The sequence below is a fragment of the Cucurbita pepo genome, chromosome 13, assembly GCF_057944985.1.
Source record: "Cucurbita pepo subsp. pepo isolate OVF chromosome 13, ASM5794498v1, whole genome shotgun sequence".
In the NCBI taxonomy this organism is placed as follows: Eukaryota; Viridiplantae; Streptophyta; class Magnoliopsida; order Cucurbitales; family Cucurbitaceae; genus Cucurbita; species Cucurbita pepo.
The window spans coordinates 3171209-3191386 of NC_141810.1; the positions used below are offsets into that span (position 1 = coordinate 3171209).

The 20178-nt window shown below is 33.1% G+C and overlaps 2 protein-coding genes and 1 pseudogene across 3 annotated transcripts; all 3 read left to right on the forward strand.

Annotated features, from left to right (window-relative positions):
• Positions 1-2351: 2351 nt before the first annotated feature.
• Positions 2352-4661, forward strand: LOC111808328 (putative polygalacturonase). Its single transcript, XM_023694249.2, has 6 exons — positions 2352-2400; positions 2691-3029; positions 3141-3261; positions 3376-3550; positions 3663-3733; positions 3817-4661. The coding sequence occupies exons 1-6, from the start codon at positions 2368-2370 to the stop codon at positions 4518-4520; spliced, it is 1443 nt and encodes a 480-aa protein (XP_023550017.1). The 5' UTR covers positions 2352-2367; the 3' UTR covers positions 4521-4661.
• A 1647-nt stretch (positions 4662-6308) lies between these two features.
• Positions 6309-8624, forward strand: LOC111808329 (putative polygalacturonase). The gene is made up of 6 exons (XM_023694250.2): positions 6309-6347; positions 6690-7031; positions 7158-7278; positions 7380-7554; positions 7681-7751; positions 7836-8624. The coding sequence occupies exons 1-6, from the start codon at positions 6315-6317 to the stop codon at positions 8522-8524; spliced, it is 1431 nt and encodes a 476-aa protein (XP_023550018.1). The 5' UTR covers positions 6309-6314; the 3' UTR covers positions 8525-8624.
• Positions 8625-16321: 7697 nt separating this feature from the next.
• LOC111808662 (putative polygalacturonase) lies at positions 16322-18743 on the forward strand (annotated as a pseudogene). Its single transcript, XR_015411547.1, has 6 exons — positions 16322-16354; positions 16639-16977; positions 17100-17220; positions 17410-17584; positions 17769-17839; positions 17922-18743. The product of XR_015411547.1 is annotated as a putative polygalacturonase (transcript).
• Positions 18744-20178: the final 1435 nt, after the last annotated feature.

A 20178-nucleotide genomic window follows, 5' to 3' on the forward strand; every position in this document is an offset into this window, starting at 1 on the left:
GTTACTTTAAATTCAGTCGAGATTGAAACGTAAATATCAAATTCCAAACACTTAATAATAATTACACCTAGAAAGAAAATATCCAAATGTTTAGAACTTGAGAAACTAGCAAATATGATTGTCATTGCTATATTAGAGGTAATATTTTATGGAAAGTTTTTAATGGATAATTTTGAAAAAGTCAATTCACATTATTCTCTTAAATTTTCATTAATTATTTTGTAGTATATCATTACGTAAATGAAAATATGGGATAATTTATAATTATTTTTACTAAAAAAGTAAGATTGAATTTTAATTGCATTTTAAATTTTTTTTTTAGTTAAATAATGAATTCAACTCCGATGATGAATTAATCGAGAGATACAAAGCTCAACTTGTAGCTTGAAGGCTCTCTCAACAATACAGACTAGAGTATGATGAAACGTTTAGTCTAGTGGCGAAGGTCACTACTGTACAAGTCCCGCTAGTACTTGTGGTAAGTAAAAATTTAAAATTATGGCAGATGGATGTGAAAAATAGTTTCTTACTCGGAGAGTTGGATTGGGAGATCTACATGAACCAATCAAAGGAATTTGAAAATGGAGTTGGGGTCATGAGTCATTTGGATGCAACTCGACGGATATTGAGATATGTCATAGGTACAATTGATTATGATGTTTTGTACAAAAGAAGTGATAACTGCAAACTAGCTAGATACTGTGATACTCGAAGATCAACCACTGGGTATGTGTTTAGGATCGATCTAGAAATAATTTCTTGGTGTAACAAAAGATAATCAATAGTATCATTGTCAAGTACAAAAGTGGAGTATAGAGTAGCGACTGAAGCAACTCAAGAAAGTACATGACTAAAACTCTTAATGAAGGATTTGTACTAGAAAGTTGACTATCATGTACCACTTAATTGCGTCAACCATTCGTCTAGTAGAAAATCTGATGTTTCGTGCTAGAACAAAATATGTGGAGGTGCACTACCATTTTATTAGAGAAAAAATCTTGAAGTAAGAGTACGGATGACTAAATGACAGACTTGTTATATATGAGTGCCCCATGTTGGGGTAAATAAGATGTTACTTCATAATTATCTGGTGCTAAAGTATGGTGTCTATAATGTGAACAAAATCCATGGAAGGTTAGCTGGCGTACTCTCCCACTAGAGCTACCATATGTGTCGGTCAGCTACTATATCAACCTACGTGGTCCCACGCTCCCTCTTAGGATAAGTTTACAGTAAAGTGACTCCGTTCAGGAGGCCCTTTACCATTTCCACAAGGTTGGGGCACCTAACCACAACCTTATCCCATCTAGGCGTAGCAGCTCTATGGTACAACTCCTAGAGGGCTACCGCTTGGCGAGATGCTATTGGGTTCAACTTGGGTTGTGATAACACTATCGGGGTACTAAAGAGGATAGGGTGGTGGAGACTCTGTAACATCGTTCATACTGCTAACAGCCTAATGAGCTACCTTAGTCATTCCAAGATGATGGAGAGGTCCACTATGTTCTTAGGGACATTTAGGTTGTTTAAATCTCATCTCACATTTTAAAGACACTCGAGACTAGCTTCTCGGAGCTAATCTCATAGGTAGACTACTTACAGAATATATACTCACTCTTATCACTCCATATTTTTCATGTGAAAGTTGATGAGTTGGTCGAGCGAGGACATTCCAAATGTTGTGAAACTATAAAGAACCATTTAGAACCTAATCTTTCTGTTTGTGTCTATTGTGTTTTATTGGTATGTGTAGGTGTATATAGGGTTTAGGGTTTACGGTTTAGGGTTTAGGGCGAGAGCATTCCAAATGTTCTGTGATCTCGATCCTTTCAGAATTTTATTTTTTTAAAATTTATTGGAGAATAATAATCTAAAAAATAACTTTGAAATTAAATAAAATTAAAATAAATATATGGATATAATCATATCATATGCAATTTTATTTTTTAAAAAGTTTAGCAATAAACTACGAACCAACCAATTCAATTAAACTATACACAGGTCGATAATTCAACTTAAATGATATAAATTTAGTAGGATTGGTTTGATCACGTTCTTGAGTAACTTTTTTAACACCCTAATACTCGTAAAACAATTTTTAAAAAACAAACAAACAACAAAAACAAGATGCCAAATTTAAAGCCCTTTCAATCTTTATATTTCCATACACGCTGTATTTGACTAATATTCTATGTAAATCTAGTTGTTTCATGTATGACCATAATTTTCATCGTTTAAATAATAATAATAATAATAATAATAATAATAATAATAATAAATTCCTTTCCTATTTTTAATTTCTAAATTATCCTATAAAATCATTTGTTCCCTAGTCTAAAAATTATTAACTCGAAAAGAAAACTTATCATGGATCATCCTCGAAAATCCACAAAAACCTATGTAATTCTTTCTCTTTGAATTTCCTTTCGGTTCTTTGTTTTCTTTCGATTGATCTTGTTTTTGAATGGTTTTTATTTTGGGTTATTGAAAATTATTATGGGTTTTTGTTCAAAAACCTAATTGATTATGTTTATTGAAGATTTTTTTTACTAGATATTTACATTTTTTCTCGAGAAACTTTGAAAATGTAACCGATACAAAGATGAACCCATAAACTCAATTGCTGTTCAAGAAGTATTTTTCCGGGAAACAAAAAGAAATTGAATTATCTTCTATTTTTTTTTCATCAGGTTACCATGACGAAAATCTGGGTTGTGATCGTACTTGCATTGGTGAGCTTAGTCACTGTGGATGCCATGAATCCGCGTCTAAGTTCGAACTCTCTAGAATTTCAGGCAATTAATTGTCGGAAACACTCGGCGTTGTTGACGGAGTTTGGCGGCGTTGGCGATGGAGTAACTTCAAACACTCACGCGTTCCGGCAAGCGATTGAACATCTCAGCACTTTGGCGGCCGATGGTGGTGCTCAATTGGTTGTGCCGCCGGGGAAATGGCTGACTGGAAGTTTTAATCTTACCAGCCATTTCACACTATTTATCGATAAAGAAGCTACAATTCTTGCATCTCAGGTTTGGCTTATAGTATATTATTTTTATAACAACTTTGGGAGTGATGATTTGAGTTTTAATTCTGAATCAAATCTAATGTAGTTATTTGTTTCTCATAATCTAACGATGCAGAATGAATCGGAATGGCCACTTGTGAATGTTCTCCCATCTTATGGGAGGGGAAGAGATGCTCCCGGTGGACGATACTGCAGTTTAATCTTTGGAACTAATCTGACTGATGTTGTTATCACAGGTGATTATTTCTTGTTCTTATCTTTTTAACCTTTTAATTTGCTTATGTGGGATAAAAAAAACATTAAAAAAATCAATTATTAAGAAATAAAATTGGGTTGATGACATGGTGTAGGTAACAATGGTACGATGGACGGACAAGGATCTTATTGGTGGGAAAAGTTTCACAAAGGGGAGCTCAAAGTAACACGCCCGTACATGATCGAGATCATGTACTCTGATCAAATCCAGATCTCAGATCTCACTTTGATCAACTCACCTTCTTGGTTCGTTCATCCTATCTATAGCAGGTATGACTATTACACTCCACACACCGTTTCCATGATCTCTGTATTTAAGGATTATGCTTCAAATGGAAGTTATAACTTGAATAGTATTTGATTCAAATTTTTACTTGAGTAGCAATGTGATTATCCAAGGGCTTACCATCCTGGCTCCCGTCACTGTACCCAACACCGACGGAATCGATCCAGGTTTCCTTCTTTTTCACCTTAACAACCTTAGGACTCTTTTTTTCCATCCATACCTCTTCTTAATTCGCCATTCATTTTCACAGATTCATGTTCCAACATTCGAATTGAAGACTGCTACATCGTCTCCGGTGATGATTGCATCGCCATCAAAAGTGGATGGGATGAATACGGTATCAAATTCGGAATGCCGACCGAGGACCTCGTCGTTCGTCGTCTCACTTGCATCTCACCAGATTCTGCAGGTATTGCCCTTGGTAGTGAAATGTCCGGCGGAATCAGCAACGTCAGGATCGAAAACGTCACTGCAATCAACACAGAGTCCGCCGTCAGAATTAAAACCGCTCGTGGACGAGGTGGTTATGTCAAAGACATTTTCGTTCGAGGAATGTTTCTATCCACGATGAAATACGTCTTTTGGATGACTGGAGACTACAAATCGCATGCGGATGACAAGTTCGATCCCTCGGCATTGCCAGTGATTAAGAACATCAATTACATAGACGTGGTGGCCGAAAATGTTACTATGTCGGCAAAGTTGGCGGGGATTTCGGGAGATCCATTCACGGATATTTGTGTTTCGAATGTGAAGATTGGATTGTCGAAGAAGCCTAAAAAGTTACAGTGGAACTGTACGGATGTTGAGGGATTTAGTAGCGATGTGGATCCGCCTCCATGTGCTCCATTGGCTAAGTCAGCAAAAAGCGGTGGATGTGACTTTCCTGAGGATAAGCTGCCAATTGAGAATGTTCAATTGAAGTCATGTTCGGTTGAAATTCCTGCCTTTTAGGAGAGACTTCATTTTTTTTTCTTTCTATAATTCTATGGAATAAATGGTAATGAAAAATTTAATGAAGATATAGATAAAATATCTTTTTCTTAAAAAATTATAAAACAAAAATAAGAAGAGTTTAATTTTGAAAATAAGTTATTTCAAGTGGATTTATAATATTTAGCCACCTTCTTAGAAAATGAGTAAGAAAAAAATGATTAAAATATTTTTACATTATCCCTCCCAAAGCTATCCTACCTCACTTCGATCATAATCAACTTCGAACTAGAAATTAAATTAATTAACTTCGAACTAGAAATTAAATGAAAAGAACGAAATTAAATGAAAAGAATTTTGTATGAATTTAGAAAATGAATATGATAATGAGTAAGAATTTTGTACGAGCCATTTCACTACTTCAAAGCATGTAATCACCTTGTTTACTTCATGCTTTAATTTAGTATGATTCATGATTATAATAAGTTCGTCTTCGCAAGATTGGAACTACGAGAATAGGGTTTATATGGAAGGTTATGAACTCATGTATCTTTCTTTCATCTATGTCTAACATTGTTTTACGATTGGGATTTATGTCTTGAAGTTGTAATTAGTTATTTAATTTTTAATAATAATTTTGATTATTTTATTTATAATTTGATATTATTCATTGTATGAAAAATTCGTGTAGTCTTGAACCATATGTGGTTGACTTACTGAAAGATCTTGATAAACTAAAGAATCTATAGTATATAGATAAGATTGAGTACGACAGTAATTATAAATATATATATATATATATAGCCAAAGCACAATCGCATCTCCATCATGTTGCACAGTGATTCTCAGATTATATATCAGTTAGTTCAGTGAAATAAAGAAGGAAATACCTTCCGCATCTTACATATATGAAATTAGATTGTCTGGGAGGGAGAAGTTTGTTCATTCAATGAAGTTTTATCTGTTTGATCTAGTAAGGGGAGTGTTAGAAATAAGCCACCACCCGACGAATTAACGATTTACAAGCGATTCCGAACATCGAGGGAAGAGATCCAATGCGTGTATTCGGAGCTACGCAAATGTTGTAGTCGCATAATCATATATATATATATATATATATATATATATATATATATATATATAATATACACACATCTACACAATATATATGTATATATGTGTATATGTATGCATGTATACATATTTATACATATTTATAGTTTTTATCCTATTTTTGTTTTTAAATGGGGAAAATTTTACCATAGTTCACTCCATATTTTTTAATTAAAAAAAATATTTGCTATTGATAAAACACATAGGAAAGTTGTATATAAAACAAAAGTGATTTTTATAAGTATTTTGTTGTAATATTATTTGATCTTTTATTTTTTATCTTTTAAATCGATATAATTTTTTATTTTTTATTTTGAAAAATAAAACGAATTCAGCCTAATCTAACCATAAAATATTTAAGTTAAATTGATTCAAGTTATTAATATTAGAAAACGTTTAATAATTTATTTTAAATATGAATTTAATTAATTTGGGAGTAACTATTTTAACACCCTAGTGAAACAATTTTAAAAAAGATACAAAAAAAAAAACCCAAACAAGATGCCAAATTTAAAACCTGTCCATTCTTTTGACTATTATTCATGTAAATTCAACGGTTTCATTTACCACCCAATTTTCACCCTCTAAATAATAATTATAATTATAAAAATAAATTTCTTTTCTATTTTTAATTTCTAAATTATCCTATAAAATCATTTGTTCCATTGTTCTAAATACCATAAATTCAGGAAGAAATTCATCATGGATCATCCTCGAATACCCACAAAAACTAATGTAATTTCTTTCTTCTTTCTCTTTGAATTTCCCTTTTGTTTTTTGTTTTCTTTGAATTGATAGGTCGGATTGGCTTGTTCTTCTACTTTTCATTTTTTTTTTTTTTTTTTTTTTTTTTTTTTTTTTTTTTTTTTTTTTTAAAGATCATTATATGTTTTTGTTTAGAACTTGGATTGGTTGGATTTATTGAAGAACATTTTTTTTCCTAAATTCTTACTTTTTCTGGAGAAAATTCCAAAATGTAACCAAAGATGAACCCATAAACTCAAAAGTAGTTTTGACCATTATTTTTTTTGAGAAACAAAAAGAAATTGAATCATCTTCTGTTTCTTTTTTTGACAGGTTGTCGCAGCAGCGAGAATCTCGGCTATGATTGTATTGGCATTGGTGAGCTTAGCCACCGTGGACGCCATGAATCCGAGTCTGAGTTCGAACTCTCTGAAATTTCAGGCGATCAATTGTCGAAAACACTTTGCATTGTTGACGGAGTTTGGTGGCGTTGGCGATGGAGTAACTTCAAATACTCATGCGTTTCGTCGAGCGATTGAACATCTCAGCACACTGGCGACGGATGGCGGTGCTCAATTGGTTGTGCCGCTAGGAAAATGGCTGACAGGAAGTTTTAATTTGACAAGTCATTTCACACTTTTCATTGATAAAGAAGCTAAAATTCTTGCGTCACAGGTTGGACCTATGAATATGAGTATATTATTTTTATAAAGCTAATAACCTTGGGATGGTGATTTGAATTTTAATGCTTAAATCAAAGCTAAATTAGTTAGATTTGTTTCTCATAATCTAACGGTGCAGAATGAATCGGAATGGCCACTTGTGAAAGTTCTTCCATCTTATGGGAGGGGAAGAGATGCTCCGGGTGGACGGTACAGCAGCCTCATCTTTGGAACTAATCTTACCGATGTGGTTATCACAGGTGATTATTTATTTTTTCTTTACCTTTTTAACATTTCTTTTATTAAAAAAATGGTTAGCAAAATTATAGAGAAATAACATTGGAATGTTGACATGATATAGGTAACAACGGCACGATCGACGGGCAGGGGTCTTATTGGTGGGATAAGTTTCACAAAGGGGAGCTCAACGTAACACGACCATACATGATCGAGATCATGTACTCTGATCAAATTCAAATCTCAGATCTCACTTTGATCAACTCTCCTTCTTGGTTCGTCCATCCCGTCTATAGCAGGTTGACTCTGTCACTTTCTCACACACTCTGTTCAAACTTGAATAGTATTTGATTCAAATTTTTACTCTATATTTTGAATTAATATATATATATATATATATTTTAATTTGGTTCGGTGAAAAGCAGGAATGTGATTATCCAAGGGCTCACCATCTTGGCTCCAGTCACCGTACCCAACACCGACGGAATCGATCCAGGTTCCCTACTTCTTCACCTACAAAATCTGAGGGCTTCTTTTTTTTTCGTCATCCCTCTACCTAATTCTCCATTCAATTTTACAGATTCCTGTTCCAATACTCGAATTGAAGACTGTTATATTGTTTCCGGTGACGATTGCATCGCCATCAAGAGTGGATGGGACGAATACGGTATCAAATTGGGAATGCCGACCGAGGACCTCGTCATTCGCCGTCTCACTTGCATTTCACCAGATTCTGCAGGTATCGCCCTTGGTAGTGAAATGTCCGGCGGAATCCGCAACGTCAGGATTGAAAACGTCACTGCAATCAACACAGAATCTGCTGTCAGAATCAAAACTGCTCGCGGACGAGGCGGCTTTGTCAAGGACATTTTCGTCCGAAGAATGTTTCTATCCACGATGAAATACGTCTTCTGGATTGCTGGAGACTACAAAGATCATGCGGATGATAAGTTCGATCCCTCGGCGTTGCCAGAGATTAAGAACATTAACTACAGAGACGTGGTGGCTGAGAATGTTACAATGTCGGCAAATTTGGCGGGAATTTCAGGAGATCCGTTCACAGATATATGTGTCTCGAATGTGAAGATTGAATTGTCGAAAAAGCCTAAAAAGTTGCAGTGGAACTGTACGAAAATTGAAGGATTTAGTAGCGACGTGGAACCGCCGCCATGTGCTCCGCTGGCTAAGGCAGCAAAAAGTGGTGGATGTGACTTTCCTGAGGATCATCTACCAATTGAGAATGTTCAATTGAAGTCGTGCTCGTTTTAGTAAATTTTTTTTTTTTTTTTTTTTTAAATTCTATGGAATAAATGGTAATGAAAAATGTAATGAAAATATAAAAAATTTATAAAATATTGTTTTTCCTCTAGTAGATTCCTCTTCGTCGACAGTCTTGTAAAGTTTTTATACACCTACAAATGTGTGTGTCTCGACGTTACAACTTTCCTGAAACCCATCCTCGTCGATGACACTAATGATATAGCGGCCTCGATATACAATGTATGGTTAAGTATGGTTAAGCAAGTAAGTAACTATATTGAATTCCGTTTAAGTGTTATAGGTGGGCATCATGGTTTGCTTAGAACTTAAAATATACATGTTACGATAGAATTGAACATGTTTTAAGACATAGAATTGAACATGTTTTAAGACATAGATCATGAGATTAACCTGGGATGATTGTTTGACCCGATTAGGTTTAAACATACCCTATACATGTTTAATAATATATCACCTATGAGCCATTTCACTACTTCAAATCATGTAAACACGTGTTTGACTTCATGCTTTAATTTGTATCATTCATGGTTATAGAAAATGTTTGTCTAAACATGATTACAACTGCTACATTAAGAATAGACGTTATATGTAAAGTTATGAATTTATATATCCTTGTTTCATCTATGTCTAGCATGGTTTTTCGGTTGAAATTTATTTCATATGTCTAAAATTTCATTTGCAAAAGAATTCGTGTAGTAGGTTTGTGGCTCACGTGCTTCACCTTAAAATACTTAACTCAACCTTAATTTCAACTTTTTCACGTTGTCCAAACTTACTTCCTTCCATTAACTAGATCAATATTTAATTAATTTCTTGCATTACATTGTCCTCTAAGTAATAAAAATTTGTTTTTATACCAACACTTTAATGTCATATTTACATACTTCATAGTGACGAAATTTTCTTTCGACACTACCGCTTTTAATATCTATAGCAGACTATGATATCGTCGTCCATCAAGCTTCTTTGGTCATTTTCATTCGAAACTACTTACTTGTTAGTCTACATTGGTACATTCCTTTCCATCTCTATTGTCATAATGTTGCGTATTTTAACTATGTTCGAGACGTCTAACTGAAACATCTAACCTTCCATAGCAAAATCATTTTCATGTACATACTAGCATTTAGTAGCTTACTAAACTATAGCTTCCCAACCTTGCTAAATCTAAACATCATCAATACTTTAATTTACATTCACATTTTAGGTAATCATAACATATTCTACCTTATAATAAACATAGAATTAAGCCAACAACAATTAAGATAACTATAACCCAGTAAATAGTGTCAAAAATCAATTATAAGTCATATTTTATAATGATTAAGGAGCAACAACATATGCAATCAATAATGTTTCCTTTTCTTATCTTACGCATGACATACTAGACGGTGATGTGACATCAGCAGTGGGACCATAGAACATGCAAAGCCCTCCATCATAAGCTAGTTTACAAAATCTGTAACTTAGAGCTTTGATACCAATTGTAACGGCCCTGAATTTTCTACTTAATCTAAGGTCTCTACTATATACATATCATGAACATAGAATGCAGAAATATTTTATATAAACTTCTTCATAAAACATAACTTTCATCTTAAAACACTGTCATGGACTTACGTGTTTGAAAACATGTTTAAAACGACACAATGAAATATTAAATGAAATAAATAAACATTAAAATTAAAAACACCCTATTCTAACCTAAGTCTAAGAAAATAAGTACAACGACCTGATGCATGTGTTATGGTCATATACTATATCATAACTTATCATATCTGTAACGACCCGAAATTTTCTACTTAATTTAAGGTCGCTACTGTATACATACCATAAACATTGAATGCGGAAGACTTCATTTAAATTCCATAAAACATAACCTTTATCTTAAAACACAGCCATGGACTTACGTGTTTCGAAAACATCTTTAAAACGACACAACAAAGACCCGAAATAAAATAAATAAGCGTTTAAGTTTAAAACATCCTATTCTATCCTAAGACTAAGAAAATAAATACCACTATCCTATGCATGTGCCATGATCTCGAGTTGCGATGCCGTCGTCAGCCGTACAGGAATGCCTTGCCCTAATCCTGAAAAATGTAGTAGCACATGGCTTGAGTATTAAAGAAATTCTCAGCAAGTGACCCCACTATAGGGGTTAAATGCAACAATCACATGCAATGAAATGATGGGACCTATCTTTCGTTTCGTTTCGTTTCATTTCGTTTCGTTTCGTTTTCCCTATGGTGTAATCCTAACAGGTAATCGTGGACGTGTACCATATACTCTACACGCAACCCATACGTGAGAGTATGGGCTCACCAGCTAGTTCGCACACCGCTGGGCCACTGTCCCTAGCCGGTGGGCATGCTCTGGGGGCCCACCGGGACCCGTTAAAACTAAAACCGTCACAGCAGCGCTATGTAGGGCACAACGATCGTTGTCCTGCCATTTGGATGTACGCGTCCGTACCCTCGTGATGGGATAGGGGTATCCCCCCATATACATGATCACACAATATGCATGAGGTTCCACTAGTTCTACAGTCATCATTTAATGAACATAACCCCGTGTCACGTTTTCATGCTTACATGTCATTCTCATTCTCCTTTCGTTACATATCATACATATTCCTAGCGGGGTTATGTATCATGCAATTTACCGTATTTCATGTCATACAATTCATTAAGTTACATTTCAATACTCATACAACAAGCCATAATCGTACAAGGGCCACACATCGTCACATGCATTCATATCACATCAACTAAGCAGCATAAATAACATACATTCACGTTCACATGATTTCGTACTTAAGCACAATCATCTAGCATACAATGTATCATATCATAACCAAGTCATAACGTAAACACTTCATAGTCATATCGTTCTCTAACTTACCATAGCCTTAACGTTCTTATACCTATCACAGACATATCATTACGTGACGTACCTTAGTCATATCATCACCAGAACGTATCCTAACGCTATCGTTCTATCAATCTATCACAAACCTATCCCTTTCTACCCATAACCTAACCGTATTCTTTCATCAATCTCTCCTATCCATAGCACTTCGGTATGTAACTTAACCTTAACGTTTCGTGAACGTATCTTACTCCTATCGTTACATTTTGTTTTGTGCATCCTTCTCGTATCCTATCTCAAACATCTCCTAGAGCACATCGTACCATAATTATTATCATACAATCCACATATTATATAACATAACATAACATATAGGAAGCATATCGATCCACAGACAATTCACACATATCAATATATATGACACGTGCAGAACCACAGGGCACGTGTCAACATCAAAAAATAACCATGCCGATAGTAAGGTCACTTACCTGGTTAGCTTAAGTCGTTGTCACGAATATATCCTTAATGAAAGTTCGATTCCGTCGTTATCCTTGATGAAAGTCCATTGAACTCCAAGTCAACCTATGTGAGCTCATGACATCAGTTTCAAGTTTGAACTCTATAAAATTATTTCTCTAATTTATGTTGACCCATGTGTTATACTTCATGCGAACGTTAGAGTCTTGAACGTTAGGGTCTTTGCTTGAGTTAGGTGTTGAAATATTTATATATGTTTGTTATAGTATTATTTTCATACAAACCATTTAATACTCATTAAAATTTACCGGATATTCTATTTTCTCTGATGGTGTTTAATACCCTTTTAACATTTTCCAGATAATTTTCAATTATGTTCACAGTCTTCCCTCTCTGTCTATTACTGTGTTTTCTTTCTTTTAATTTTTTAATTATCTCTCCCGAGAATGACTTTTAATATCATTAAATAAAATAAAAGGAAACTAATGACCTCTTCAAATGCAATATCTCTTTTTAGCAACATATCTCTTTCTACCAAAACAAAATTTAATCTAAACCCTTTTTGTGCTTGTTTTTGGAGAGAAGAAATTCTGATGAGTTAAATCTGTTTAATCATTTCTTTTTATTTTTGTTTGTTACTTTTTCAATTAGGTTGGCAATTACTTCCGCCAATTTAATCAATTCTATTTTGTTTCTGCTATTGATCATGACGTATCTTTCTAATTAAATTGCTAAATAAAACTAAATAATTGGATAAAAGAAAAGGAGATCTGAGATATAACTTACAAGAAATCTCAAATCTCTCTCCCCTCTACCAGGTAAATCTTGATCATCTCTGTCGACCAATCTCGTATAAATTTGATGCAAGGCATGTCAGCTTTCTCAAATCTGAGATTTTTCATTTCAGTTTCATTTGGGAGGATTGTGAGGTGTTGAGGAGAGGTTATTGGGGAAGTGACTTACCGGAGAGAAAAGAGGGAATAATGGTTTTTTTTATTTATTTACTTATTTATTAATTTATTATTATTATTTTTTTTTATACCTAATAATAATTTTTATTTGTTTATTTATTTATTTTTGGGCTGTTACAATATCTTTGCACGTGTTAATTCACATATCATAACATATTATATATCATAACAGTTACATAACATAACCCGAGCATGCCTTCAATATATCGCATCACCATATATCATATCATAAACATATCAATTTAACACATATAGCATAACATTCACGTAACATCTCATTTCATAACAATTTACATATACAAGCATAAGACATATGCAAAGCCATAGGCATGTGTCATTAATCAGCACACAATTATAACCAAACAAGAGTGGGACCACTTACTTAGTTGACCTAGGCCAAAGCTACTACGAATCTTTGATGCTTGATGCTAGTGCTACTTAACGGCTGCTCGCAGAAATTTAATTATGACTAAAGAGTTATAAAATCATAAATTTTTACTACTACAGGGATTCACTCACCTAATTTTGCATAAAATAATTTTAAGCTTATTTCTAATTATTTAATTTAGCTAAGCCTAGTTATACATAAAAACTTACCCCTAATAATTTAAACTAACTAAACCTAATTATGCATAAATAATTTGAACTCGATGCCAAAAATTTAGGTAGCCAAAAGTTAGTCATACTAATCTTAAACGCTTCCAAAGAATTGAAACTAGGAGGAAATGGTCCGAGTGTATGAGAGCCAAGTTAGATTAGCCAAAATGCTGGCTTTGAGCTATCAGAAAATGATTTCTTCGACTGGATTCGAACCGTTCAAGCGGGATGCTAAAATGATGTGAGGGACCTCCCTTTTACCGGGGAAGCAAACCCTTCACTTCTAAGTTTTAAGCGACGTGGGACGACTTCTTTTTTTTTTTTTCTTTTTCTTTTTCTTTTTCTTTTTCTTTTTCTAATTTTTGGTTAGTGCAATTAATACCGTCTTAAACAATATATACTTCATTTACTGGAGGATCACGTTCGAGTGATAATCTAAAGAGTTTGTAGTAAACGAATAAGGTTGAGTTTGTTATATGCTCAACACTATTGATTCTCCGCATTTTAAAATCGTTACAAATGATTTGATCCAAATTATTCATGTGGAGGCATGCGAGTGTGGTTATCCTATACATTAAGTTTGTATAAGACTTGGACCACAAAATATTTAATTTCTCTGTGTAAATCAATTAATTGAGAAAATAAATATTTTGCATGATGATCATATGTGACTTGATCTTAATCCTCACTGAATTATGAATTTCTACATGCTATGTGTTGTTCTTCGATTTTTTATGGATGAGAATGACTTTTGTATCCAATTCAATATGTCTACCATTTTGGGGACTCGATCAAATAGGTAGCTCGAAACATAATTTCATGAAATGGAATTCAGTTTTTTCCATATAAGGTAAGTAGATGAATAGTTTCTTTAAGTGCTAATTTCAAGACTTGAAGAATGGGATCCCACCTTCTCAATGTCTCGAGACGGGCTTAATTTATAATTAGATTATAAACAAATTATTCATTAGAGAATGAATGATATTAAGACAAAAAATGTAATTGTAGGGGTAAAATGAATTTTTGATCCAGTTGTAATTATGAACTCACGAAGAATTGACTAGCTTGCAATGATTATAATAATGGACACACTTTGTCATAGAGTACCTAAGAGTGTAACGCTAGGTAGTGTCCTAAACACTAATTAATTTTATTAATAAATTTTTGTATCATTATTGGAGTTAGGTGTCCCCTTGCTAACTCATAAGATTTAATTTGAAGCGTTTAAATTAATATTTAATATATTAAATATATTAAAATAATTAAAAAAATATATATTTAATTTAAAATATTCAAAATACTATTCAATGATATAATAAATATAAAGGAAGAAACTTCAACGGTTAAAATACAAAAAAGGTAGAGTTTTTACTTTCATATTAAATGTTTCTTTTAATTTTTAATAAAATTAAATTGGTTTCCAATGGTTCGCTACAAGGATGAAAAATGCATTCCCTTTATTTCTAGATAGCATTTAGTTTTAGAGCTGGTATTAGACATAATTAAAACACATGGACATGATAGAGTTGAGGTGACCAAATTTGATACAACGTACCCTATAATCACTAGTGTTCATAGACGAGGTACATTCTTAGACCAATGAAGTAGATTCATATCCAATTTTTGTCATTTCCTATTCCTTAGTATGTATATATCTGGTTGAAATTATAGAACCATAATATCTCTAGATATGATTCAGTGTTTTAACAAGACCTTTGTTTCGTAAACTAATCTTTGGGTGGTCCAGAGATCATATGGATACATTATGAGATGAGAGAAACGAGTATGACATGATGTTATGGTCCTACTTTAGAATTGTCATCTATTCTTTGGTATGTATGCACCCATGTAGGATCAAAATCATAGCGTCTACAGGCCATCAGTGTCACTCAAACGTGAGTCGTGCCTCACCATGACATGCATGAATCACTATATCATTGTGTCTCACCATGTGCATATATTTATACATTTTTTAATTTTCATCTCTTTTGTTTTTAAATGTGAAAAATTTACCATATTCATTTTATATTGTTTTATTAAAAAGTTAAGTCCACTTAATAATAATTTTTTATTGTTAAAAAAAAAACTAATTTCTATATTAGATAACCGACTTTGGTATTAAATAGTCTAAATAATGTAAACATAATTTAAGAAAATTTATTAATAAAGAAAAAAAATATAAAAGAAAATTTTAGCAAAAATATCAAAAGAATAAATAGAAATTAATATTGAGTTATACTTACTATTTGGAGGGATTTCCGCCTATATTCAACTCATGTGTTATTAATTAAAAAATATAATCAAATCAATATAGAAATATTATTTAAAATTAAAGAAACAATTATTTTGGATTTATTTTGGATTTAACATGTTTTAGATTTAATTTAATTTTTTGAATGGTAAACATTTTTAATCCAAATGAATTTGTCTAATCTAACCATAAAATATCAGTTGTTCCAATATTTTACTAAAAATAATAATAAAAATAAATCGCTAATATAGAAAATCTTTGTTAATTTGTTTTTAAATTGTGATTTAGTTTACTTGGTTTGACATGTTCTTGGAGTAACTATTTTAACAATCTAATATATATAAAATAATTATAAAAAAACAAACAACAAAAACAAGATGCCAAATTTAAAACGATCTCACTTTTTATGTTTCCTTACAGTTATATTTTCTTAAACAGTTCTGTTGGGCTAATATTTTAGACTAATCCAACCATTTCATTTACAACCCAAATTTTTACCCCTTAAAAAAAAAAGTAATAATAGTAATAAATCCCTTTCCTATTTTTTATTCCTAAATTATCCTATAAAATCATTTTCCCTCTAATCTAAAAATCATAAACTCACCAAGAAAATTAAACATGGAATTTCCTCAAACACCCACAAAAATCAATGTAATTTTTCTTCTTTTTTTTTTCTTTGAATTTCACTTTTTTTTCTTTGTTTTCTTTCTATGGATCCTCGGCTTGGCTTGTTATTCTACTTTTCATTGGTTATTCTTTCCGATTACTTAAAATGATTCTGAGTTTTTGTTCAAAACCGAGATTGGTTGATTGAAAAACTTTGTTTCTTTCATGGAACCAACACAACCATGAACCAATAAACCTAATTGCCGTTTTCAACATTATTTTATCAAGAAACAAAAAGAGATTGAATCATCTTTGATTTTGTTCAACAGGTTGTTGCGGCGAGAATCTCAGCCGTGATCGTACTGGCACTGGTGAGCTTAGCCACAGTAGACGCTATGAATCCGCGTCTAAGCTCGAACACTCTGAAATTTCAGGCCATCAATTGCCGGAAACACTCGACATTACTGACTGAGTTTGGTGGCGTCGGCGACGGAGTAACTTCAAATACTAACGCGTTCCGAAAAGCGATTGAACATCTCAGCACACTCGCGGCGGATGGTGGTGCTCAATTGATCGTACCGCCGGGGAAATGGCTGACCGGAAGTTTTAATCTGACTAGCCATTTCACACTTTTTATCGATAAAGAAGCAAAAATTCTTGCATCCCAGGTTCGACCTATTGAGTATTTTATTTTTATATAGCTAACAACTTTGTGCGTGGTGATTTGAATTTTATTCTTTAATAGAAAATAAATGAGTTAAGTTTGTTCCTCATAATTTAATGGTTATAGAAAGAATCAGAATGGCCACTCGTGGAAGTTCTCCCATCTTATGGGAGGGGAAGAGATGCTCCGGGTGGACGGTACAGCAGCCTCATCTTTGGAACTAATCTCACCGATGTGGTTATCACAGGTGATTATTTTTCTCTTACCTTTTAAAATTTTAATTTTTTTTTAAATGGTTTGCAAAATTATAATCTTTATAGGCTTGCGTGCAATCGGAATTAAATAAAAAAATGAATTAAATAAAAAAAATTAAAGTGAATGAAAACATAGGAAAAACATTTATAGAAAATAAAGTTGGGTTGGTGACATGGTGTAGGTAACAACGGTACAATCGACGGGCAAGAATCTTCTTGGTGGGAAAAATTTAAGAAATGGGAACTCAAGGAAACACGACCATATGTGATCGAGATCATGTACTCTGATCAAATCTAGATATCGAATCTCACTTTGATCAACTCATCTTCTTGGTTTGTCCATCGGATTTATAGCAGGTTTGACTATTTCACTTGGTCCCATTATATTTTATTTTAAGATTATGTTTAAAAAAAAAAAAAAAATTAAAACGTGTAATAATATACCATTCAAATTATTCCCAACTAAAAGCAATTTTGATTTATATATATATTATTATGATTTATTTTTAATTTAGTTTGGTTTGGTGGGATGAAAATGCAGAAATGTAATTATCCAAGGACTCACTATCTTCGCTCCCATCACTGTACCTAACACTGACCCAATAAATCCAGGTTCCCTTCTTCTCAATTTTTAAAACCTTAGGGTTCTTTTCTTTGTCAATCCCTCTCCTTAATTCTCTATTCAATTTATCAGATTCTTGTTCCAACACTCGAATTGAAGACTGTTACATTGTCTCCGGTGACGATTGCATTGCCATCAAGAGCGGATGGGACCAATATGGTATCAAGTTTGGAATGCCGACCGAGGACCTTGTCATTCGCCGCCTCACTTGCATCTCACCAGATTCTGCAGGTATTGCCCTTGGCAGCGAAATGTCTAGCAGAATCCGCAACGTCAGGATCGAAAACGTCACTGCAATCAATACACAGTCTGCTGTCAGAATCAAAACCGCTCGCGGACGAGGTGGTTTCGTCAAGGACATTTTCGTTCGAAGAATGTTTCTATCCATGATGAAATACGTCTTTTGGATGACTGGAGACTACAAATCGCATGCAGATGACAAGTTTGATCCCTCAGCATTACCGGTGATTAAGAACATTAATTACAGAGATGTGGTGGCTGAGAATGTTAATATATCGGCAAATTTGGCAGGGATATCGAGAGATCCATTCACGAATATTTGTATGTCGAATGTGAAGATTGGATTGTCGAAGAAGCCTAAAAAGTTGCAGTGGAACTGTACGGATGTTGAGGGATTCAGTAGCGATGTAGATCCGCCGCCATGTGCTCCATTAACTAAAGCAGCGAAAAGCGGTGGATGTGACTTTCCTGAAGATAAGCTGCCAATTGAGAATGTTGAGTTGAAGTCATGCTCTGTTGAAATTCCTCCTTTTTGATAGACTTTGTGGTAATGAAAAATTTAAAGAAGATATAGATAAAATGTCTTTTCCTTAAAGTAATACTCCAACTCAAAATCATCAAAATAATAATCTACCATTGAAACATAAAATGATATTGTAGGGTATTTATGTTTTATTTTTATTTTAATTTCAAGTTATTTTGTTTTAAAGATTGTTTATTAAACATTAAATCTATGACAATGTTTTATGAATACGTCTCAAATGATTATTTCGACATAAAGTTGTTACATTATGTATATAATAGCCATTTTAAGTTAGTACTTGAAAACCTCTAAAACTGTGAAATTCCAACAAGTTTACAAGGAGTTTGAATGGAAGATGTGTTGTGATCAAGCTAATTTGGTTTTCCTTCTTGGCTTGATGTGCTCTCAGCCTTTGAATGTCGAGACCTACACACTACCAACACAATTCCGAAAATGAACAAGTTCTAGAGATGTGCCAAAGTGCTAATATTTTGGTGTTGTAGTGTAGTTTCAATAAGTAGTGTGTTGAGTAAGGCATCAATAATTTTTAAGCAATGAACGGGACCTTGACATTTTTTTTTTAATACATGACCTTGCAAAATATGAGATCTCATGAGAAAGTTAGGTGCCCTGTTAAAAGGTTTTTCTATGGTATATGAGTGAGTGTAAGGATCCTATATTTTTACTAACCTAAAGTCGCTACCTTCATCGTAACATATTCTCTTGTGCGGAAATAAACATTTAAAACTTTATCATAAAACATTGTCATGGATTTACATGTTCGAAAATATCTTTAAAACAACATAACTAAATATAAAATTAAAAAAAAAACATTAAAATTAAAAACACTCTACACTAAATCAATTAATTGAGAAAATTAATATTTAATATGATGATCATCTTGATCTTGATCCTAACTGAGTTATGAATTTCTACCTCTACAAGTCTATCTCTTGATTTGCATGGGTGAGAATGACTTTTGTAACCAATTGAACATGCTTACCATTTTCGGGACATGACCAAACAAGGAGTGAAATAATAATTTCACTAAATGAAATTCACTTTTTTCCATATAAGGTAAGTAGTTGAATAGTTCCCTTAGCCCGGTTTCCAAATTTGAAAAATGGGATGCCACCTTATAAACTTAGTTTATTATTAGATCATAAAAAAAATTATTTATTAGAGAAATGTAATTGTATGGGTAAAATAAACTTTTAACTTGATTATAATTATAAACTGCTCACGAAAAATTGACTAGCTTGTAATAATTATATTAATGGACACAACTTGTCATATTGTATAGTAATCATAGATGGGACACATTCTTATACCAATGAGGTAGATTCAGATTAGTCTCAATACAATTACACCTTACTTAGAATTCAATCTGTTTCGAGTATATGGTATCGTGTATGGAAATAAAGTAGAGGCTCTTATCAAGACTTCTGTTTCATAGCCAACTTTGGATGAATACACTATGAGGTTGCCATACTTGTGATCTCCCGGATCATGACATGATATTATGATCCAACATTGATTATCACCTATTCCTTAGTATGTATGCAT